General features: G+C 30.5%; 1 protein-coding gene across 7 annotated transcripts in view; it reads left to right on the top strand.

The window, feature by feature from the left end:
* The first annotated feature begins 269 nt into the window (after positions 1-269).
* Positions 270-23,196, top strand: part of LOC105836759 (protein spire homolog 1) — a 325,078-nt gene continuing 302,151 nt past the window's right edge. For 3 of the 7 annotated variants that reach the window (XM_036285180.1, XM_036285179.1, XM_036285177.1), the window contains exons 1-5: positions 272-526; positions 13,710-14,383; positions 14,478-14,509; positions 14,811-14,934; positions 18,822-18,973. In XM_036285180.1, the coding sequence (XP_036141073.1) occupies positions 14,089-14,383; positions 14,478-14,509; positions 14,811-14,934; positions 18,822-18,973 (603 nt within the window). In that variant the 5' untranslated portion in view covers positions 272-526; positions 13,710-14,088. Of the gene's footprint in view, positions 527-13,709; positions 14,384-14,477; positions 14,510-14,810; positions 14,935-18,821; positions 18,974-23,196 lie in introns of all 7 variants that reach the window. The other 4 variants (XM_036285178.1, XM_036285176.1, XM_036285175.1 and 1 more) reach the window with 4 other exon arrangements.

Raw genomic sequence — 23,196 nt, 5'->3', positions numbered from 1 at the left:
CGTAATAGACCTCCAGGGCCGATTTCACCAACTCCGGTTACCTTACTAGTCGGTTATTCCATTGGAATTGACCAATCGCATTTGTTAATTTCGCTTAACGACAAATACGATTGGTCAATTCTAATGAAATAACCGGCCGGTTAGGTAACCGGAGTTTGTGAAATCGGCCCTAAAGCTATTTTCGAACGCAGGCGCAGTGAATTTTGAAACGCAACTATGAATATCGGCCTAAAGCCTCTAATCTTTGATATTTCTGAACGCAGCCTACTAGCCTAGTGTCAACTATACGTTGGTAACTTTGATAATATTGATGAGAGTACGAAGTGCAATTGCTTGTTGTGGATTCTTGATATGAATGTATCGTTGTCACATGAAAGATTAATATAAAACATTGATTCAAGATTTAGCAATGTAAGATAACAATTGTATATAAATCAAAATTTCAAAATATTAATTTTGGATCTCATTAAATGTGAGTGCATATAATCATCTCTTCGGCTTGATTATCTGCAGGTAACAGATACAAGTAAGGATAAGAAACTAACAAAAAATTTTTAAGTAAACTGCATGAAACAATGATTATTTTCTGCGACGTCGATATATGAAACCTAAATTTTGAATAACCATACATTTAAATAATTAGTAAAACTGATATTACAGCATAATAAAGTCACAGCTCACTTGTTATTTTTTATTTGTAAGATTTATAGGCAAAGAAACATTAGTTCTACTGCTTAGAAAAGCAGCATTATTTAATTTACTCTTTTTTTAAAGTAATGATTAAAGATAATCATTAGAATAATTCTAACAAAGAATACTTCCTTGATAACAATTCTGAAGATGTTATTTTGGCTGTATCTTGGCTACAACATATTAAAATTTAAAAACTGCAGGTTTGTTAGATTTATTTTTTTAAATTGGAGACCAAAAATTTTATGAACACCCAAATTTTGTTTCTGACACCAGCTGTAAAATTATAATAAATAATTTAATTTATAATGCAGCATAATGATCATATTTTGTTGCAATTTTAGATAAATAATTGCATAAGTAAAACTAAATGAATCTTTGCATAAATTAGAATTTTATTAGTATGTGTAAAAATTTTATTTGTAATCTTATTCCTACGATGGAATTCAAAGACCGATCTTATTCAAGATCTATCTTAAGTATGATCTTAAGACGTCAATACTTTCATTTTATTGGTTAAGTAAATCTTAAATCTGCTCATGGCTAGACTTAAGACGATTCTTGAACTTAAGAACTATGAATTCCATCCCTATATTAAAAAGTATTATAAATTGGCAAATAAGTATTACAAAGTTTAATATTATATAAAAATCATGTTTAAATTAAAAATTAAATTTAAATTATTAAGAGAAAAATAATTTGTACTTAGATTTTAAATGGATATTTAAATGTAATAAGAGAATAATTTATAAAATTTTTATTTTTTTTATAATGCTTTGTGATATGATATATCATTAAAGAAGAATAATTTGTATAAACTTATTTAATTAAATTATTACAACACTTTAGATTCATTTGTGTTGTATGTAATGTATATATAAATATAAGTGTGTCATTAATGTATTTTAATCTCTTATTAGGTGTGCAAGTTAATTTAGTGCCTTTTTTTTATAAAAGCTAAAATTTTTATTTATAGAAGTCAAGCAATAGACATTTAATATTTGAAATTATTTTCATTATTTTCTATGAAACTTTCTACCTTGTCCTATTTATTGAACAACCAATAAATATCTTTGCAAAAAAAATTATTTGGTGATTTTGAATTGATAAAGAATACTTAAAGTTTACAATACTGAAATTATTTTATCCTTGTTGTTTTCAAATATTTAACAAGAACAAATAATGCTTCTAAGTATTACAAGGGTCAAATGGAATGTGCCCAAAGTTTTCAAGACTTAGATTTTTCCACTTTCTTAAAATGTATATTAATCACGTAACCATATTAAGACGAACAGAAGAGGTGATAATTTGATAGAGTTAAAAAAAAGGAAAATTTTCCATCCTAAAGCACAGATGACATCTTTTGTTTTCTTTGTGGCATGTGACTGAATGTTGCTGCACAATAAGTTCTCTATTCTGAAACATTTGATATTACTTTTTATGCATTTTATCCAGCAGTTATTAACATCCATGAGTCACTAGCATTTTTGTTTAGAGCAGAACAAATTATTTTTATGGTTTAAGCAATATTAATTCTTAATGGAATACAAAAATATGCTTTAAATGTTGCTTTTTGAAAGCCCATTTTATTTACTGTTATTTTGTCAAGTTTTTGTTTGTTTTGCTAAAATATATTATATTTTGAATATGTAGAAATCCACATTTGTAAAAGAGTGGAAAAATATTTGATTTAAAAATGAAGAATTATAAAACACTGCATAGACATCGAATTAATTTGGACATCTATTATAGAAAATTTAAAACTGGTTTTTTGACATTTTATTTTAATTTATGTTATACTATTATTGTTTATTTTTCAATTTGTGATTAAAAGTTATTCTTACTTGTTTCTAGGTTATAGAAATAATTTTAAGTATTAAGATAATCTAAATTACAGTTATAAAATAATTATTTCTAAAATTTATTGAAAAAAGTTTTGCATCATTTATAGCTTGCAGAAAAAAGTATAATAATATAACATAGGATTATAAAGAAATTGAAAAAATAAAGATTTTTATTAAATAAAAATACAAAGTGTTTGAAACTAAAAGTGAATAAAGGTTAAAACGATGAATAGAATGTGGTAATTTTGATCTTGGAAGTGGCAAGTAAAAACATAGTGTATCTTTGTATTTTTTAAAACAGTGCTAGATCTGATAATAACTTTTAAGTGTTTTTTTAATTTTTTGAGGAAATATTAGAATTAGTATATAAAACTACTAAATTTATAAAAGCTATTATAGGAATAGTATGTATGTTAATAAAAATGTAAAACTACAGTAAAAAAATATATTAAATGACAATTGAACGTCTTATATTATAAATTAGCAGAACAAAATGAGTAGACTCAATTGTGATTAATATTTTTATTTGTAGCTTATTTGCTGCCAAAGAAAAAAATTTGTTGCTTTGCAAGTTTTTTAAAAAATATTCCGCTAAAGGAAGATTAAGTTAATGGAGCTATATAGGGTGTATCTAAACTGGCGCAAGATTTTTTAATAATATAATAACAAATTTTTTATAACATTTTGAGAAGAAAATTTTAATACGAAAATGTTGAGGCTATAATGGGAAGAATTCAAATAGAAAGAATTTAAAGATCACGAATGACAGGCCTAAAATTTCGCGTATTCAGGAATAGCAGTGATAAAGATGTTTTCAAATGCATTTGACAATAACATCTTTGTTCGATAAATTATTGAACAAATATATCATAAGAGTTTTATTAGGAAACCAATTCTGTCCATTCATAATAAATTTGTTATAAAAACAATTAAAATGTTTTCATTAAAACTTCAGTATGTATGTACTATGTATCGACATCAATATTTTTTTCTTATAAAAAAGATTAAATCTTGGAAGTAACATCAATGGCCGTGAAAGCTTTAAGTCTAAAATATTAAACTATTATTAAACTTGCCAAAAACTATTAGAAATTAAAAAATTTATTTAAACTTGATATTGTACACAATCAGTTTTAACGTTTTCTTCGTGTAATTAATAATATTTTTTCAGAATGTTAACTGTCATTACATTTATTTGATTCATATGATAAATGTCTACGGCAGTCGATAAAAATATTTTTATGATTGAGGTTGAATTTGTCAATAAAATAACATTTATACAATTAATTATTCAATTTTGCTGTACATTAATTAAACTGCATCAAAATTTTTTTCTTAAAAATTATAAGAATTCAGAGAGATAAGGAAAAAATTACTGTAAAAATCGAAGAAAATATTATGAAATACATCGAAATAGACGTACTGTTTTAAATTTGTGAAGATTAAAGAAATATTTTAATTATTTCATATATATTTTGTGAATGTTGTAATATTAAAAATAATTTATTTACACAAACAAACGATTCAATAAAATTAACATAATAATTAACAGCATAAACATCTCCCAAGTAGGAAATCGCCTGCGAATATTGATAAGTTATGGTGAATAATATTTTCAAATCAGTTTCTGTTAGTTCCGGGAAGTTAAGCAAGTCACAGGAGGAAATATTTTGGAAAAGCAATCGTTTCCGAAACCAACCATTTTCTTCAACCACAATAGCCAAAGAAATTTTAAATGAAGATGGTAGTTTGAATTTGCAGTTTCTCAAAGACCAGTCCAATATATTGAAGTTTCAAGTACAGTCACGTCACATATTTAAGAAAGTGTATTGATGCTTTATTGAATACACTCCTGATAGTATTGATCAATTAGGGATAAAAAGATACTTTTGTGAATGCGTCAATGGACAAAGAACAGTTGGCTGCTGTTCGCACATTGCTATCATTATTTATTATTTATTTTACGGACGATATTTATTAAAAATTCCGAGACCAGGCTAGCACTTATATAAACTATTTAAAAGAGGGCATCACGCCTATTATCGATGAAGATTAGTTTGTCCATATAAATATTGTAAATAATAGTATGAGAGCTAGTGATTATGTGAACGATGTGTATGTTATAATTCATTATTTTGAGAATCATTAATAAACATTCGATTTAATACGATTATAGTTTATTTTTTATAATTATTTCATTTTATTACGTTTTTTTTAAATAAAAATTACTTGTGGTAGAATACTAAAAATTCAACACAAAAATATGACAATGGTACAAAAAACTTAAAAAATTAAAAAAAAATGTTTTTTTAAGTATCTTCCACTGATTTTATTGATTTGAAAAAATTTGGTGTTGTAGAATACTGCCCCAACATTTTACAAAAAAAATATCGCAATTGTACCAAAAGCATATCATTTTTAAAAAATAAAAAGAATACTTTATTTTTTATGGGTATCTACTACCCACTATATTGCTTTGAAAAAAATACGTCTTGTAAAAAACTTCCGAGATTCTACAAAAAAATTAAAAATTTTTGTAATTATACTAAAAAGCTATCGGGACTAAAAAAAATCAAGAACACTTATTTATTTTTTTTATTAATGTTTTTATCATCAGAAACCCTTTCCGAATTTTTTATAAATGTGTTTTAATGATATTTATAACATATTAAAATTTCATCAAACTTGGTTAAACCGATAAAAAATATAAATTATTTTCGGAATTTTTATTTTTACTATTTACATCAAAACGGTTCAATAAAAAGGGCTAATATTTGGCTAAATTGTAAGTGACACTGATAGCAATCAAAGCAAAAGAAATCAGCATGATCCGTGCTGGGACAGATTGCTTCTTTCTTATCCGGCTACCTTATACGGCCTTTAGTAAATAATTAGAGATAAGAAATTCTTATCTCTAATTATGTTATATAAATTTTATATAACATTTATGTACACTCAGCAACAAAAAAGCGGTACACTTAAAATTTTGGAAAATTTTACGAAATTTTAAATGATCATAACTTGGTAAATAATAAAGATAAAAATTTTCCTCAAAAAGGAAAATGAAGCTTGAAGTGTCCACTTTAAGACTATTTTAATAGCAATTATGCGTGGCTATTTTTTTCAAAATGGCGGATGACAAAGTTAGAGGATGCAAAATTGATAAATAAAGATCTGAGTTTTCGGCGGTGCATGGCGTGAATCAGGTGTCACAGCCCAATGGAATGAAATGCAAATGAAAATATAGAGTATTAGCTTTAAAATGCTTTTTTATAGAGTTTGATGCGATCATTTTTCGCTGAGTAATTATAATTTGAATTAAAAAACAGCTTTTCTCTTTAAACTTGCATAACTCAGCGAAAAATTATCGTATCAAGCTCCGTAAAAAAGCATTTTAAAGATAATACTATATACTTTTAGATGATTTTTGTCCCATTGAGCTATGACACCTACTTTACGCCACGCGTTGTCGCAAGCTCGAATACTTATTTATCAACTTTGCTTGCACTTTCCTTGTCATCCACCATTTTGAAAAATTTTTGCCTACAATGTTGATACAAATTTTGAAAAGTATGGTTTTAAATCTTTCAAACCGTTTTTGAAATTTTGTGCTAAGGCAATTAGGTGCCGAGATGTTTAATTTTGAATTTGTAACAAGGTTGATTCATTAAGGCTTAAGGGGCTCGGAGGCGTTGCGATTCGTTTAGTTCTTTCATAACTTCAACAGCCAGATTTATTGTTCTTTATATTAATAATTTGCATTATTTTGGGAATTGGAAATTGATTATTTTCAAAATGTATCAATTTAAAGGCCAGGAAGGTAAAGATAAAATTCGATTCAAGCTCTTCATTCTTCGTAATTAGTATTACGAAATAAAGATACGATTTACGTTTTAAGATACCGAAATTATTAGCTCAAATTATTGTTGCAATTTTTCCCAATATGATCCGCATAGATTTTGACGGGAGTGGTTCACTTGGACACAGTACAATTGGACACAGTGCAGATGAACACAGTGCAAATGGACACAAAATAATGTACACGGTTCATTTTGACACAGGAATTTTGGACACAGTAATGTTGTATACATAAAAAATAAATTTTAGACAAATTACAATTTGGACACGATAAAAATGTACATCGTGCAATTGGACACATAAAATTTGTACACCGCAAATTTGTACACCGCCAAGTTATACACTGTAAAGTTGTGCACCGTAAAATTGTACACTGCAAAGTTGTACACCGCACAAACTTATACACCGCAAAGTTGTATACCGCAAACTTGTACACCGCAGAGTTGTACACCGCAAACTTTTACACCACAAAGTTGTACACCGTGTATATTGTATTGGAAATCTGCAAACACATATAAACTTTACTTTGTTTGCAATGTACAACATTGGTTAGCGACTTCGACTTCTGAAGGCCCCCCTTGCACCCTCCCATGGTGCAGTGTGCATGCGTGCGTGTACGTACGTACGTTTGTACTAGAGAGTGATGATGGAGTAATATTATTTTATACTTCTTTCTGTTATGCATTTATTACGTGCATATAAGTTGTTTCACCGCAGCAAGGTGCAGGGAATTGGAACAGGTTTTCATTTTTTTAAATTTTTAATTTTTTAAATCTATTTTAATTTTAATAATTTTTTAATGCTACTTATTTTAAAACTATAAGAAATTGTAATTTTAATAACGCAAGTAAAAGTAAATATATAATAATTAATATTAAAACATAAATAATTAGAAAGTAAATGAAATTAGTATTAAAACAATGTAGATTTATTAATTTATTTTGTTTTTTGTCTTCTTTTGTTAACATTTTTTATACTACCTTAAAACTATGGAAAATTGTAATTTTAATAACGCAAGTAAAATTAAACACAATATTAAAACGTAAATAATTAGAAAGAAAATAAAATTAGTATTGGAACAAAGTAAGTTTATTAGTTTATCTTGGTTTTTGTCTTTTTTATTAATTTCTTTTATAAAGTAGTTTTTGGTTTTAATTTTGCTTTTTATTGCATCTTTATGTATTATAATATATAAACAAATTATTGGATTTACAATGCTGTTTTCAGTAATAGATCGACATTTTTTTATTAAATTATTAAAAAGGATTTATTTTTCTCCATATAAAGCGTAAACTGTGTAATATCCCACTGATGTTCTACTACGTCTACCACTATAATGTATAACACCAATTAAAATAAATAGTGAATCAGTGTAAGCAAGTGTAAGCATTTTTGGAATAGTTTTTAACGCTACTTTAACATTATTGTCTCTAATGCACTCAATAAGTATATAAGAGTGCTAGTTTATCTTTAGCTCTACATTTCCTTTACATTGTTTACATTTTTTATAATTATTAGTTATATAATTTTGTATAGCTTGAGCAATAACATTGTATCCATTTGATTCAATTGTTTGAAAATTAAGATTAACGAGAGTCAAGTTTTTAGTTGTTTTTTTACAACTATTACATTTCTTTTCTAAAGTACAACTTGGATCTTTATTTAAGAGGTATTCGCATAAATTACAAACATTTGAAAGTGCGTTTATAGTTAATACATTATACGCATTTTTACTGACAAAATGTTCGATTTTATATAATATTGTTGCACGTTGTTTATAAATGGATTTAATTTGACCTTTATCTATAAAATTTTTAGTTAATTGAAATATGTCTGATGTAGCGTTTACTAAAAAATCGTTAAATCCTGTATGTGACTATGCAGCTGCAAATAATTAGACAATACTGTCGAAACCACATGTGTTTATAACTATTAGTCTATCCTTTCCATCTTTCAAAGATTTGCAAAGATTTCCATTTTGTAACATAGTAATGTTAATGTTTTTTCTTTTACAAACTCTTGTAAAATCGGGTCGTGCTGGAACATATGTTCTTTTGAGTGCCTTTTTTTCATTTTTGTTTCGCCAATTATGTTTATTATTTAAATCGGATTATTTATCTTCTGATTTTTTATTCGATATGCTATCGCATTTGTTACTTTTTTTCCTGAGCATTTAAAATTTCTACTGGAGTTTCAAAATGGATTACGTTATTATTTGTCATTGACTTTTTTTACATGTTATAAGAGAGAGTTTGACATCAGTTAGATTTTGTTGTGGTTGTAGAGTACACGGAATAATATCTGAATCGACTTCTTTAATCTTGTTCTCTAGTTTATTTTTTATATTTTTGAATGTAGTTTTAATATCAAGTATTTGTTTAGCTGCTGCAAGTTTTGTACGGCCAGAAAAAGATTACAGGTGTAAAGTTACAAATTTATTAACACGCATTGGACGCGAAACATTTTTCACCCACAACATTGTACAAGACTGTCAGAATTTTATAAAAAATTAAAATGTATTATTTTTTGTTAAAATAAAACTATAAAAATTAATATTTTTTAAAACTACAATTTTATTGTAAATAATAAAGAAAATTAATTTAATTGGCATATAGACTTAAAAAAAATTATTAGAACTGGTCTCGAACCCAGCTTGCACGGATAGCAAAACAGTAGGCGCGCACTTAACATCCACGACCACCGCGCTTTATGTCGAAAAATGGCTTTCTATTGTATTTACCTTACCGGCTTAAAATGCACATATTTAAATGCAATTTTCTTAGAAACTAGGACCTACTCATCCAAAAGCTAAAACACAATTTTTGTTTTTTCACCTCTATCAATTGCACTATGGCTTATTTAAAAATAGACGTAGCAGATGTTAGCAACTTCTTGTGAGAGACGAAGCGCACATATCAATCTAACCGGGAAATGAGATACAATTACAATCTGAACGAGAAACAAAGTATAATTACAAGTGAGCGGTGTCCGAGACGCGACTGCCAACGTATGTCAAGTGTGTGTGATGTGAATTCGGGACTCGGTGGGTTTGTGAGGGCGCCAGTGGCCGAGAGTCGCTGGTCCGAGTGCGTGGGGCGGTAGCGATCACTTTCCGAAATTTGCGCGGTGGGTCTAGGCGCGGTGTCGGAGAGGGGGTAACCCCGGTTTATGTAGCATGGTGTTCGCGGAGATGTAGGTGCCTATCCTGTAGGAGTGGGGGACTGTGGGAAGGTAGATGTAGCCGGCCTGCCGAGACTCGCCAGAGGGCAAGACGCTTGTCCTCTTGGGGATGGGCGATTGCAATGTGGGGCATTTTTCTGCTTTGCGTCTGGTGATGACCAAGAACGCTCGGCAGGGGCGAAGACACTTTACCTTTGGTCGTCGGATAGCGCTTTGCGCGAAAAAGCCGTAACTGAAGATGGACATCTGCAGGATGGCGGTAGCCGGCCACTAAGTATACTTGGTCGAGGTGAAGACTCTTTATCCCGGAGTTTTTGACTCAGTTTTTTCGCCAGGAATAAGCTTATCGGAAGCTAGAGCTGAAGGCAGAGCGTCTCCGGAGTTCTTTTACCTGGCTTTTATACCGGTGGAAGCGCGTCTTCGAGGACTTTTGTCTCGAGTTCGGATCTCTGTCCTCCGCGATTTTCCTTCTCGTGGGGGTATTGGCGCGACGGCGGGACGATTTGCCACGCTCGCTTGTTCGGCTTTCACAACGGCTGTTTGAACTCATTTAAAGTGGGAGCCGGCGTCCCGCGCCTTTTTGTCTTAGGGTCTTTGGGGCGATCGGCGGCTTCCTTCGCCGAGAAACGATGCATGGTTTTCAGGAGTGCACTGTTACAAATTTAACCACATTTGATTAAAAAGATGTAAAGATTTTAAATTTTAAACCTAAATATTATAAAAAATTTTTGAGGTCATTCACATTGAAGAATAACTTAACGGATTCATTCTAAACAAAGATACCGAGCTATTAAACGAGCCATATTTCTCTATTCTTGATCGATTAGAAAAATAGGTTGAATTAGGAAAATAGATGGATAACGTGCGAATAAATATTTTTTGAATGATTATTTCCAAAGTAGACATCAGCAACAACACATTTTAACCTATTAAACAACGCTTTATACCGTTGCTAATCACAGTGAATGTTCCAACTTTTATTATTTTAATTTTTTGTTTATAAAATTTAATTTAATTTTGAATTTTTTTTCATCGGACTAAAACTATTTTTGTGAGAGAACTTGCGCCAGTATTACAATTTGTTTTAATTTACAATACCGTCATTTAAATACCGACATGAAAATTTTCATTCCATCTTTTACATCTTGAACTAATTATTTATTTTTATACATTTTGATTTATAATTTAACTCTCAATCCCTACCGTGTTTTTTGGCACCCTCTAACCCTACCTGTGAGTCGTTTTTGTCTTTGCCCTTATAATCATGTAAATGATTTTAAAAATTGGGAAAAAATTATGTACACTCTATAAACATTTTTCTTTAAGAAACTATTATTATATTATCCCTCCCCCCAAAATTTAATATGTATTTTTTAATAAACGGCGAAAAAAATCGATAAAAAAGTTAATTTAAAAATATATATATTGCGATGGTAAAAATTTTGAAAAAAATTTTTTTTAATCAGTTTCTGGAAGGAAAAAAGTTTCTCTTTACGAAAAAAATGTCTGATCAACGTAGAATGAAAGCAGATATCCAATTTCAGCATATGAAAATTGGAATTTTTCGAGGATAAATAGCGTTGTAAAATAGGGAAACATCAATAAATCAACAATTTTTTTCAGCTGAAAGTTTTAACAATTTATTATTTAATACATAGTAAAAATACAAAATTTTGTTATAAAAATAGAAAAAGAACAGTTTAAAAGCAATCGTGACAGCAATTTAAACAATGATTATTGCAAACGGGTTTGTTGCATCGAGCACAACATTGATTGGTCTTTTTATCATTTTTATGTAAACAATAAAAACATTTTTTTTTTTAAATTTATTAGTTAATGTTTATTTTTCCCAATATTTGCTGAATGCTAACTTTTATTGGTCTGCTTAAAGTATTCTGGATTTCTAACCTCCATTGTAGATGTTCAACTTAAAATATATACATAATTACCAGGTCTGTAAATATAAAACCGGAATTTGCTCATATATGGCGCTAGTACTACTAGCTACTTGTACTAGCTGTCGATGTAGTTACCGTCAAACCGCGTCTTTCCTGTTTTGACATCTGATAAAGATTTTGAACTCACAACAGTACAAGTTTTATACAACAACATAGTTTTTAATAGCGTTGAACATGTCAAATTTTATGCCTGGAGACTACGATTTGCGGACAGCATTGATTTTTTGTTACCATTTGAAGAAAACTGCTACAGAATCGCATCGAATGCTTGTCGAAGCTTACGGTGACCATGCTCTTGGTAAATCACAGTACTTTGAGTGGCTTAAAAAATTCAAAAGTGGCGATTTTGACGTGAGAAGCGAAGAATGTGGAAGACCATCGAAAAAGTTTGAAGACAGCGAATTGCAAGCATTGTTGGATGAGGATGACGCACAAACGCAACAACAATTTGCGGATCAATTAAATGTGACACGAGAAGCCGTCTCCATACGTTTGAAAGCCATGAGAAAGACCCAGAAGATGGGAAAATAAGTTCCACATGAACTGAATGAAAGACAACAGGAAAACCAAAAAACCACTTGCGAAATGCTGCTTGCCAGTTACAAAAGAAAATCATTTCTCTATCGAATTGTGACTGGCGATGAAAAGTGGATATATTTTGAGAATCCTAAGCATAAAAGATCATTGGTAACTCTAGGCAAACCATCGACATCGACTGCAAGGCCAAATCATTATGGACAGAAGACAATGCTCTGTGTTTGATGAGATCAGAAGGGTGTAATCTATTATGAGCTGCTAAAACCTGGCGAAACCGTTAATACTGAACTACCGACAACAAATGATCGATTTGAATCAAATTTGCGTAAAAAACGACCAGAATATTAAAAAAGGCAACACAAAGTAATTTTGCTTTATGATAATGCACCATCACACAGAGCAAAATCGGTCAAGGAAACGATTGGGGCGTTTGGTTGGGAAATACTTTTGCATGCGGCTTACTCACCAGACCTGGCTCCATCCGATTATTACTTATTTGCATCAATGGGACACGCACTTACAGCGCTTTACATCTTACGAAAATGTACAAAAATGGCTTGATAACTGGTTTGCCTCAAAAGAGGAACAGTTTTTTTGGCGTGGCATCCACAAATTGTCAGAGATGGGAAAAATGTACAGCTAGCGATGGGCAATACTTCGAATAAAATATTTTTTATCATTTTCATACAATAAACGTGTATTTCCTATACAAAAATTCCGGTTTCATATTTACTTACCTGGTATGTTCTAAAATGCATGTACGTGTCCGAAAATACTTAATTAACAAATTTTTTTTTTGAAAATGTTATTTTTACTTACGTAATCCTTACCTATGAGTCGAAAACGTTCTATTTGAATTTTATCTGGCTAGTGTTTGGAGTAGAACAAACGAACCGGGTTGGCCTTGTGCACTGAAGACCATCCCCCCCCCAAAGTTTTTTTTAGTACAACTTTGATGGCGTTAGCATTGCGGTTGTGTATTGAATATTTAAAGTAAATATGAGCCGCTTCTCTACTTTTTTAGCTCAAAACTATAAAAAAGCTTAATATTTTTACCTGCCGTTCTAAAGCTAGAAATCGGTCATTTCACCTATCGTTTTTAAGAGAAATATTAAATTGATAACATAAAAATTTTTTAAGGGGTTTGTCTGAATTACTTACAAAATTTAATAGATGTGTTTATAAATGTTATCAAAAAACAAACAGGAGTAATTTTATAAAATATTAATTATAATTTTATATAGTATACGTATATGTTTGTGCCTTTGAGCGAGCCTTTGCACTATATTAATTTTTTTAACATATTAAAATAATTTAAATAATATATTCTACAAAGTTTCAAAATATGGTTATTTTTATATTGCAAGAAAATATACCGTGTGTGCGCGTGCATATATACGTATGTACGTATGTACACGCGCGCGCGCACATACACACCCACACACGCGCAATGTACATCCTTTTTTAGTATTAAAAAAAAAATAAACTAGTATATTAAATTATAATAATACGCATTATTACTTTTCATTTTAAATTATATTGTAATTTGATTATAGTGTTAATTTTTTATTGGCATATTCATCAACGCAATATTATGTAAAGAGATTATAAAGTTTTTATTTATGTTATAATTTTATTTCAGATAATCGGCGATTACAAGTTGTAATATTGATATACAATATTGATATACAGTTGTATATAATTCATACTGTTTCCTGTTATCTTAAAATAACAATTTTAATGTACGTTATAAGTAAAGCCAAAAATAATTTTTTCTGCAGAAAAATATGATTCTTTTAATATAAACTGTAAATATTTGATACAATACTGAGAATCCACTGATGAAATATATATTATTTAACACAAACAAAAAATTTATGATGTATTAACATGGTGGTCTACACGATTGTGTTCTGTCATATTCTACAATATATCATATGTAAAACAATGTTACATATTTAATGAAGAGATTTATATAAAATTACTATAACGAGTATCCATACATTGAGAGTACTTGCACAATGTCAAATTACAAAAAAAGCCCAGATTGTGAGAAGAAGACTATAGTCTTTGAAGAACCGATGAATAAAAAGGAAGATACATCGGCACGATCTAAATATAAGTTAGATGATTGTTTAAATCTCCAGGATATTCTGCTGATGTTTGACAGACCTGTAACCCAGGAACAAGCGTGGGCATTGTGCTATGAAATAGCTTATAATTTATCACGCCTAACGGATAAGTTTTATGAAATATCGGAACTTTCACAAATTATACTTCACAAAGATGGGCACATCTGGCTTGAAAATTTAGCAGGTATATAATCGTTCTATTCTATTTATTTTACAAATAATTCAAGAATTATGTATTTGATATAATGTTAGAAATAATGATATTACTAACATTACAGGTTCTAAACAATTTTATGTTTCGGAAGAGAAGGTAAATATATAACTTACATTTTTCAATAAATAACATTTATTAAGAGATTTTCTACAAAAAATAAACAAGTATATATTTAAAAAATCTTAGTTTTAGTGTCAAATTATTTTTGGTAAATAGTGTCTATCTTATCATATTTATGCAATAAACATATTAAAGATAAGAAGTTTGTTTTACAAAAATTTAACTTTTTGGATTAATTTTTTGTAGAAAATTGTTTAATTATATTTTGTAATAAATCTTAATTGTACATTAAATATAAATGATACATAAGTCAATATAAATTATATTTCTTATGTAGGCGATATTCTCTTTGGGCATGATCATTTTTAAAGCCTTAGATTTTGGTTCTAATGCTGGAGAGGAAATAGCTTTATCATCAGATCTGGAAACTCTCATTACATTGATGACAAACTGTAATCGAGGTAAAAAAAATTATCACTTTCTTGCTTCTTCTAATAATGTCTCGGATGGAAAACTTTATAAAAGTAACGTATTGTTAAACTTTTGTAGAATAACGTATTATTGTTAAACTTTTGTAGAAAGTATTTCATTATCGTTAATCATTATTAATATTAAAAAACATTATATTATTTAGTAAGAAGAAGTTTATTACTTTTTTGTAATGTTAAAGTATAATAATAAATTTTAAAATTATATGAATTACTAATTAATATAAAATGTAATAATTTTAAATCGTATAATAAATTTTGTTTTCTTGATTAATTTTTATTTTTTTAATTTTCAAGTATTGTTATTCTGACTTTTATCTGCAGCACAGTTGTACGGCTGCTTATAATTGTCAATAGATATCTGTCAATAGATATCTTTTTTGTCAATAGATATCTTGGTGATTTAATTTTGATTTTCATTATTTTATTTTTGAAACATTTTTTTAATTGTAATGATCACAATATATGTTTAATGATAAAATAACTTAATAAAGTAATACTCTGCAATTTCAGTCTTATCTCATAATTATGTACAAGTCCAAATAAATATATATGAACAGTACAATTATTAATAGAATGTACCCTGATAATAACTTGTGTATTTATGAACTTTCTTATTTATAAACATACGATAAACATATTGTATTAAGGTCGCCCGATACATTTACAAAATATTTCAGATAGTCCTAATACTTGCACACATTGTTGTCGTGCTAAAATACGTATGTACACGAAATTTTAGATCGTATTGCTGATTAAATATTAGAGAAAAATGCAATTAATTGCAGAGTTAGTTGGCATTGCTCTTATTTGAATTGTAAGATTTTTCATCGAAAGTAGTATATTTTTTCGCTGAAAACATTTGCGAGAGTAACAAAATTTTGAGAGTAGAAAGATGGAATCATAATCTGTTTATTCGTGACAAGAATAATGTTAATAATCGACCGTTTTTTAAAGATATTTACAATTAAAAAGTTAAGTACGTAGGTTATGTTTGATGTGGAGTTGTGAAGATCATTCGCGTGTAATTCAAATCTTACGTATAACCTCCTTGTTAATTTTTTTTACCCTTGCTTTTAAACAGTGTTCCATCTGATCAATTATTTTTATTTTGACGAACAGATTTTTTTTTTCTCTCGAGTCTGTTAGATGTTATGGTAGAACATTTTGACAGAAAGAATTTCTAACCATACTTTAGAAAACCGACATGCATGTACATGACGCAGCGTTTAAAGTGATCTACTCAGGTGATCATTTTGATTTACATTGCATTTGTAATTTATAAATAAATAAAAATATTTAACATTTTTATCATTAATGTAAAAGTTAAAATTTTATTTTTGTTATACGGAATTAAGAACATTTTAATGTAATAATCTTTATTGACTAGAAATGTAGGTACCTAACCTTCTCAAGCGTTTCGATTTTAATGTATGCGCTATTTCTTCTTTTGTTTATAACTTTGTCAAATCATCAAATATCAATAAAGTATTCGAGGAATGTAGGTTTTAAGGAATTCAAATAAAGTTTATTAAGAAAAAAATCGATTAAGAGAGTGGAGTAATTAACCGTCTGAAACAGTACTCGAGTTTAGTTGCTCTTTTCGAGCCGATTTTCGATGCAACGCCTTCTCTACCTCCACTACCGCTCGCGGCTCGGCGGCTGAGGTAATGATCGCGCGCGTGACACTGTGTCTCAGGAGCGTCGAGCGTCCCTACATACGACAGAGTAGCCTGCGCTACAAAAATTCTAATTAAAATTATTCTTATTAAATAATTTTTGTTTTTATAAATAATGCTACACTTAATTTTTTATTGTTAATGTATTATAAGTTATGTTCTACAATAACATTGTGTAATAACAAAATATATAAACTAGAATTTATAATAGTTTTTTGCATCACCCGTGAAGTGAGCATTCATCATATATTTATGTGAATGCTATTTTTTTCTAAAATAAAATTGATGAAATTGGAAAAACGTTCTTCTTTGAGCGATGTATCATTGTCCGGGAACGTCCCAGATGCGCACAGTAATAAACGGACACAGGCTAAGTGAAACGGACACAGTAACAGACGGACTCAGACCAAACGGACACAGTAACAAACGAACTTACCACATGGATTGTGACTTCAGGGCACCCCTACCGACGGGGTGGGTGCGGGAGGGAGGCGAAGCCCCCCTTGTACCCCTCGTGTGTGCGTGTGTGTGTGTGTGTGTGTGTGTGTGTGTGTGTGTGCGCGTGCGCGTGCGCGTGCGCGTGTGCGTGTGCGTGTGTGTGTGTGTGTGTGTGTGTGTGTGTGTGTGTGTGTGTGTGTGTGTGTGTGTGTGTGTGTGTGTGAAACATTCTCCGCATGGATTTGCGACTGTCCGTTTCGCACTCTGTCCGTTTGTTATTGTGTCTGTTTTGCACTGCGTCCGTTTGTTACTGTGTCTGTTTGGTCTGTGTCCGTTCGTTATTGTATCCGTTTCACTCAGCCTGCTGTGCCCGTTTACTGTGTGCATCTGGGGACTCATTGCATTGTCTCCGCTGATGCGAGCTAGTACTTCTAAAATTTCTATGGATATACCATCCCTTGTAGAATCATGTAAACGATCCAGAAGATCAAGTTAAAATTTTTACATAAATTGATTTTTTCGGTTTTTTTCCGATTTTTTTCTTGTTTTTATATATATTACAATATATAAAATTTTGTTTTCCTGCACACTCATGATCTTTATTATTTTTTAGTGGACTAAGTGCTTCACGGGTGATGCGGAAAACTATTGTAAATTTTAGTTTATATATTATGTCATTACACAACATTATTATAGAACATAACTTATAATACATTAATAATAGAAAATTAAGTGCATTATTATATATATGAAAAAATTTATTTAATAAAGATAATTGTAATAAGAATTGTTGTGGCGCAAGGTACTCTCTTGTAAGGACGCTCGACGTTCCTAAGACACAGCGTCACACGCGCGATTCTCGCCTTGACCGCCGAGCCGCTAGTGGTAGTGGGGGTAGAGAAGACGTTGCATCGGGAATCGGCTCGAAAAGGGCAATTAAACTCGAGCACTGCTTTGAAATGATTAAGCCACGTATTTTGCGGATTTTCATAATTTTGAAACGTTTCAAAAATGATAAGGTATGAAAACAGATTTTAGATATTCTATTAAATTTTTCTAATTTATAAAATTTTTTATATTAATATTTATATTTTTAATATATTTATTTTTACAGAAATTGAGATTGTAATTTACAAACACATAATTATGTTGAAAATTTTTAGTAGACATTGCTTTTAAACTTAAATTAATGATAAAAATGTTAAATAAACTTTAATGGCACATATTCTCAAATTGTTTTGTGTTGTTAGTAAATGTTGTTAAAAATAGTCTTCTAGTATTGAAAATCTAGTTAACGTTTTACATATAGCTTTGTGAATACTAATAATATTTAAACACAATCTAAAATACAAAATATAATACATAATATTTACAATATTCTTTCAATATTTAAAGTGTACGTGCGTGTGTGCGTGTAAAAAACAATTTTATTAATAATTCTTAATCTTTGATCTAGTATACCAATTATTGTATTCGTGCACTGAAGAGGTGTACAAAATTGAATAAATGTGAAGATGATCATGTGAAGGGAATTAAAGCAACATCTAAATTCGTCATCGTTACTCAAAAATGTTATGCAAAAATGTACTATAAGTAATGATAACAGTAGCAGCATTACATATTATCTTCCAATCTTAATAATATCTAATATGATATATTTTTACAAAAATTTAAATTAATTAAATGATTAAAATTTGTTTTTGTTTCAAACAAAATTAAAATACCGTATAATTATATTATTAGCTTGCGAAGGTGATATAGAAGACCGTCTACAAGAAACTGACGATGAAGGAATTGAAAGGGACTCTGGTGATACCGATGCGGAGGATTGTGCGATACAAAGAACTAAATTATATGCAGACAGTTCCACGTGTACCTTGAAGACGATTTTACAAGTAAGATTATATATTTATTTTTAATGTTCCACGATTTACACAGGTTGATAAGGTCAAAAAAAGTATATCAAGAGACACGGTAACGGTTTGCGCCAAGTGAACGCGCAGCGCGAGACCGTGTTCTTTACGTGAATACGCAACTGGCGAGCACTCGAGATTATTGGATCTCAAAAACGACTAAACCGATCGAGTTTGAACTAGGCTCGATTGAAAGCTTGGGGTCGATTTATATAAGAAAACTTTTTATTTTTTTTCTACATGCCGTATGAGTGGAGGTATTGCGACGCAAAATCCGAAATGTCAAAATTTTATTAAAGATACGTCGTTGTCGTCATTGTTATCAATCTTGTAGGTGTCTCTACAAGTTGCCAGCATGAGGGACGAAATTCCATCTTGCGTATCTGCTACCATGTGGCGTTTGCATTACTATAGTACAGTGGGTAAAAAAACAAGACACAAATTTTGACCGAATTTTTAAGCAATTTTCAAAGTGATGCAACTTTGCGAAAAATTAACTAAATTACATATACATTATTTTCAATTAAAGGGCAAAGACTCTACTTTGAGAATCTCTAGGCGAAAGTTGGATTTGTTAAGTGTGAACCTTTTGTATTGCATGAAAATCAACATGTTTTTTTTACTTGAAAAAAGTAAAAGTTTGTTATTATTTTTCACGAGTTTCTCGTTAAAATCTTGCTAATATTAATCCAGATTTTTAAAGTTTATTCTTTTCTAAGCACTTAAAATATATTGATACGATGTTTTTTATTGACTACACACGAGTTTGAAATTTGCACTGCATTTTAGGCTATTTTAGCGAATAAATACGGATTTTTTTTAATATAATGAATTATGAGTATCAATATGATATTACACATTAATTTTATTTGTGTTTAACTCAGTTATACCGCCCTCATCGGGGTGATTCGATGTGCACCACATGGAAATTGACGGTTGGATTTTGCACATCATGTAGCTCTGAAATTCATTGGTGGAAATTTGCACTTACTGATCAGAATATAGCGGATATACGCGCTAATTTTATTGAAATCAACAAAAGATTCACCATTTCAAGCAGCCTGCTCAGATTACACATAAATATCTAATGATATCTTATAAGATTTGATATAGTCTCATTGTTCACAAATGTTCCAGTCCAGGACACTTTGAACATTATCAGGAAATCCGACAGAATTTCTCCGAACCTCTTTCCATTAATAGAACATTGTTTAACGTCAACTTACTTTTAGTTCTAAAGAGAATTCTTTGAACAAACTTCTGGAGCAGCAATAGGCTCTCTCATCTTACCCATCATCGCAAATATCTTTATGGAACATTTTGATAATTAAATTCTAAAAAATGCACCTTGTAAATCATCTATATGGTTCCGATATGTTGATGACACTTTTTGATTTGGAGCCATGGCAGAGATAACCTTCCTCAATTTCTTGCCTTTTTCAACTGTCATCATCCTAACATTCAGTTTACAATGGAAGTAGAACAAAACAACCAAATCCCTTTTTTAAATGTATTGGTTAGAAGGAACGGAGATAGTACTTTAAGCCATCAGGTCAATCGAAAACCAACACACACAGATCGATATTTTTACGCCATCTTTCACCATCATCCTTTGCAAAAGAATTCAGTCATTAGTTTACTGGTATATAGAGCCCTTAAAATTTTTGCACAAACTTCATTAAATGGGGAATTAAAACATCTTAATCAATTTTTAACAAAAAATGGATATAGTAGTAAAAACATTAGTCAAACAATCCAAAGATTGAAGAATAAAATCTTCAGTCTCAATAACATCGGGACGCCGAATGAAGAGGAAGAAAAAGAAACAGAAGAGAACAAGATGGCTTTTCTTCCGTATTTTCAAGGTACGACAGAACGCATCAGCAAAATTTTTCGTAGACAATATAAAAGTGATCTTCAAACCACAAGAGAAGATCCTCTAGTTACTTCCTAATCCGAAGGATCAGACACCTTAGAATCACCAGGTGCATACAAAATTCCCTGTTCTTGCCGAAAAGTGTACAGACTGTACAAATAGCAACCGGGAGAAAGATTAGTATACGAATTAAAGAACATCAACGGTGTACCAAATACGGTCACTTTTCTCAATCAGCCTTAGCCGAACATTGGATAGAGACTGGACTAGCACTCCGTGCAATACGAAAGAGCTATAACGCTAGCTCCTTCTCAAGGTTACTTTTCCAGAAAACATCGTGAAAGTGTAGAAATTTTGAAACATTTCTATAACTTTTATTACGGTTAAGGTTAACCTTAACCGTAATAAAGGTTATTAGACAAGCCTGATTTGGCACACTTTTCTTTCGGTTTTTTAATTGATCAATTAAAAATATTTTCAAACAGCACATATTAATTGGCAAATTGCCAATATTATATTAAGATTGGCCAACAGTTGACCAATAGTAGGCCAATGAACTGTGCTACCATTGGACAAACAACTTCGTCCCCTCCCCTCACCTCCATCTTTACCACCAGGACAAGGGGTATATAAGGATGGTTACAATCCAAGAAACCTCAGTATCGGAGCTCCTAGCCCTGATGATGCGAACTGCAACGTTTGCGAAACTTCTGCGCAACGCTGTACCAGGACGCGGCATGTATCTGGAAGCCCTTTCGAATGAAAGCAAGTTAATGACTGTGAAAGCTTTAAGTCTAAAATTTTTACATTTTATTTCTATAGTAGTTTTGTTAATTGGTATTAAAAAAAATTGATTTTTTGCTCCAGTAGCCACTTATGCACATTTACCAAAGATATTACACATTACACATAACAATCACGGAACTTTTAATAATACAACCTTATTTTTACACGCGATACGCGTTTACGTGGATTATAATACACACCACACACACACACACACACACACACACACACACACACACACACACGCGCGCGCGCGCGCGCGCGCGCGCGCACGGGAGTGGTGCACTTACACATGGTTCAAATGGACACGGTGCTTTTGGACACGATATCTTGCGCACGGTTTAAATGGTGCATTTGCACACGGTGCATTTACACAAAAGAAATTTTATTAAAAATTCACACCAGAAACTCATAAAAATTATGGTTTTTTTCTATTTATTTTTGTAAATAATGAGAATTTCAAAAAATACTTCAGATAAAAGTTATAGATCTTATCGAAATACACATTTAATGTCCCATTGATTTTTGCCATAAAGATAGTAGTTTTTGAGGAAAACAACGTTAAATGTTCAAAACTTTACATAATTATTCCAACACAAATCGAGTTTCAATAGTTAATTTTAAGGTTGTAAGCAGGGAGCAAGTGTGGGTGAATTTTGTTTTACGTGTAAAGTCGCAAACTCACGTGATACAGAGAACGCGTGGGCACATAAGGGGCGAAGTCTTCCCGTATTTTTTTCTAACTTTAAACCAAATCAATTTTAAGTTGCTGTTCGGCCACAATTTCAAATTTGACATCGCAACGTGGTCGATTGGATCTCTATGGCTATTACAACGTGATTTTGCTTACGAAGCAAAAAGAAACCCTGATAGCATAGTTTATTCTTAAAGATTTCACAAAATGTTCGTCCTTTCTGAACTGTCATTTCTTAGGAATTTATAGAAGAATAATTTAAGAATGACATAGGAAGTACGTGCACCATGATTATAATTTCTCAGAACTTCTCAAAGTATTTATACAGAATTATTTGTTGGAATTTCTCAGAACTTCTCAAAGTATTCGTACAGAATTACTTGTTTGATCAAAAATGTACATTTACAGAAGATTTCTGGATTTAATGCTGTTACTCTTTGATCTATTAGGAAATAGGATCTATATAGCGCCAAACATATTTATTATTAAAGAAGGAATATTTTATTCTTAAATAAAAAGTTGTTAAATGTAGAATAAAACGATTTTTGATGCTATTTTATTTCTTGGAATAATTTAGTAAATTTGTGATAATCTTATATTTTAGATTTAAGAATTGTTACGTCCGAGAGAGGGGTGAGTGGGTGTGGTGAGAGACGTAATGAGGTTGTGATTTTTTTCTCCGGAAGAGGGAATAAATAAAAAGTAACGAGTTATTTTATGTACATTTTATTTATAGTCTTATTTCCTATTTTTATTGTACATCTCTTTTAATTTTTTCCCTTCGCGGGAGGGCCGTGAATTACAGAATACTCCGGGGGAGGTATTAATAGATGTACAGACCAGCGGAGT

This window comes from Monomorium pharaonis, chromosome 4 (genome assembly GCF_013373865.1).
Source record: "Monomorium pharaonis isolate MP-MQ-018 chromosome 4, ASM1337386v2, whole genome shotgun sequence".
Taxonomy (NCBI): Eukaryota; Metazoa; Arthropoda; class Insecta; order Hymenoptera; family Formicidae; genus Monomorium; species Monomorium pharaonis.
The sequence above is the reverse complement of the archived record's forward strand: the minus strand, read 5'-3'. Positions and strand labels throughout refer to the sequence as shown.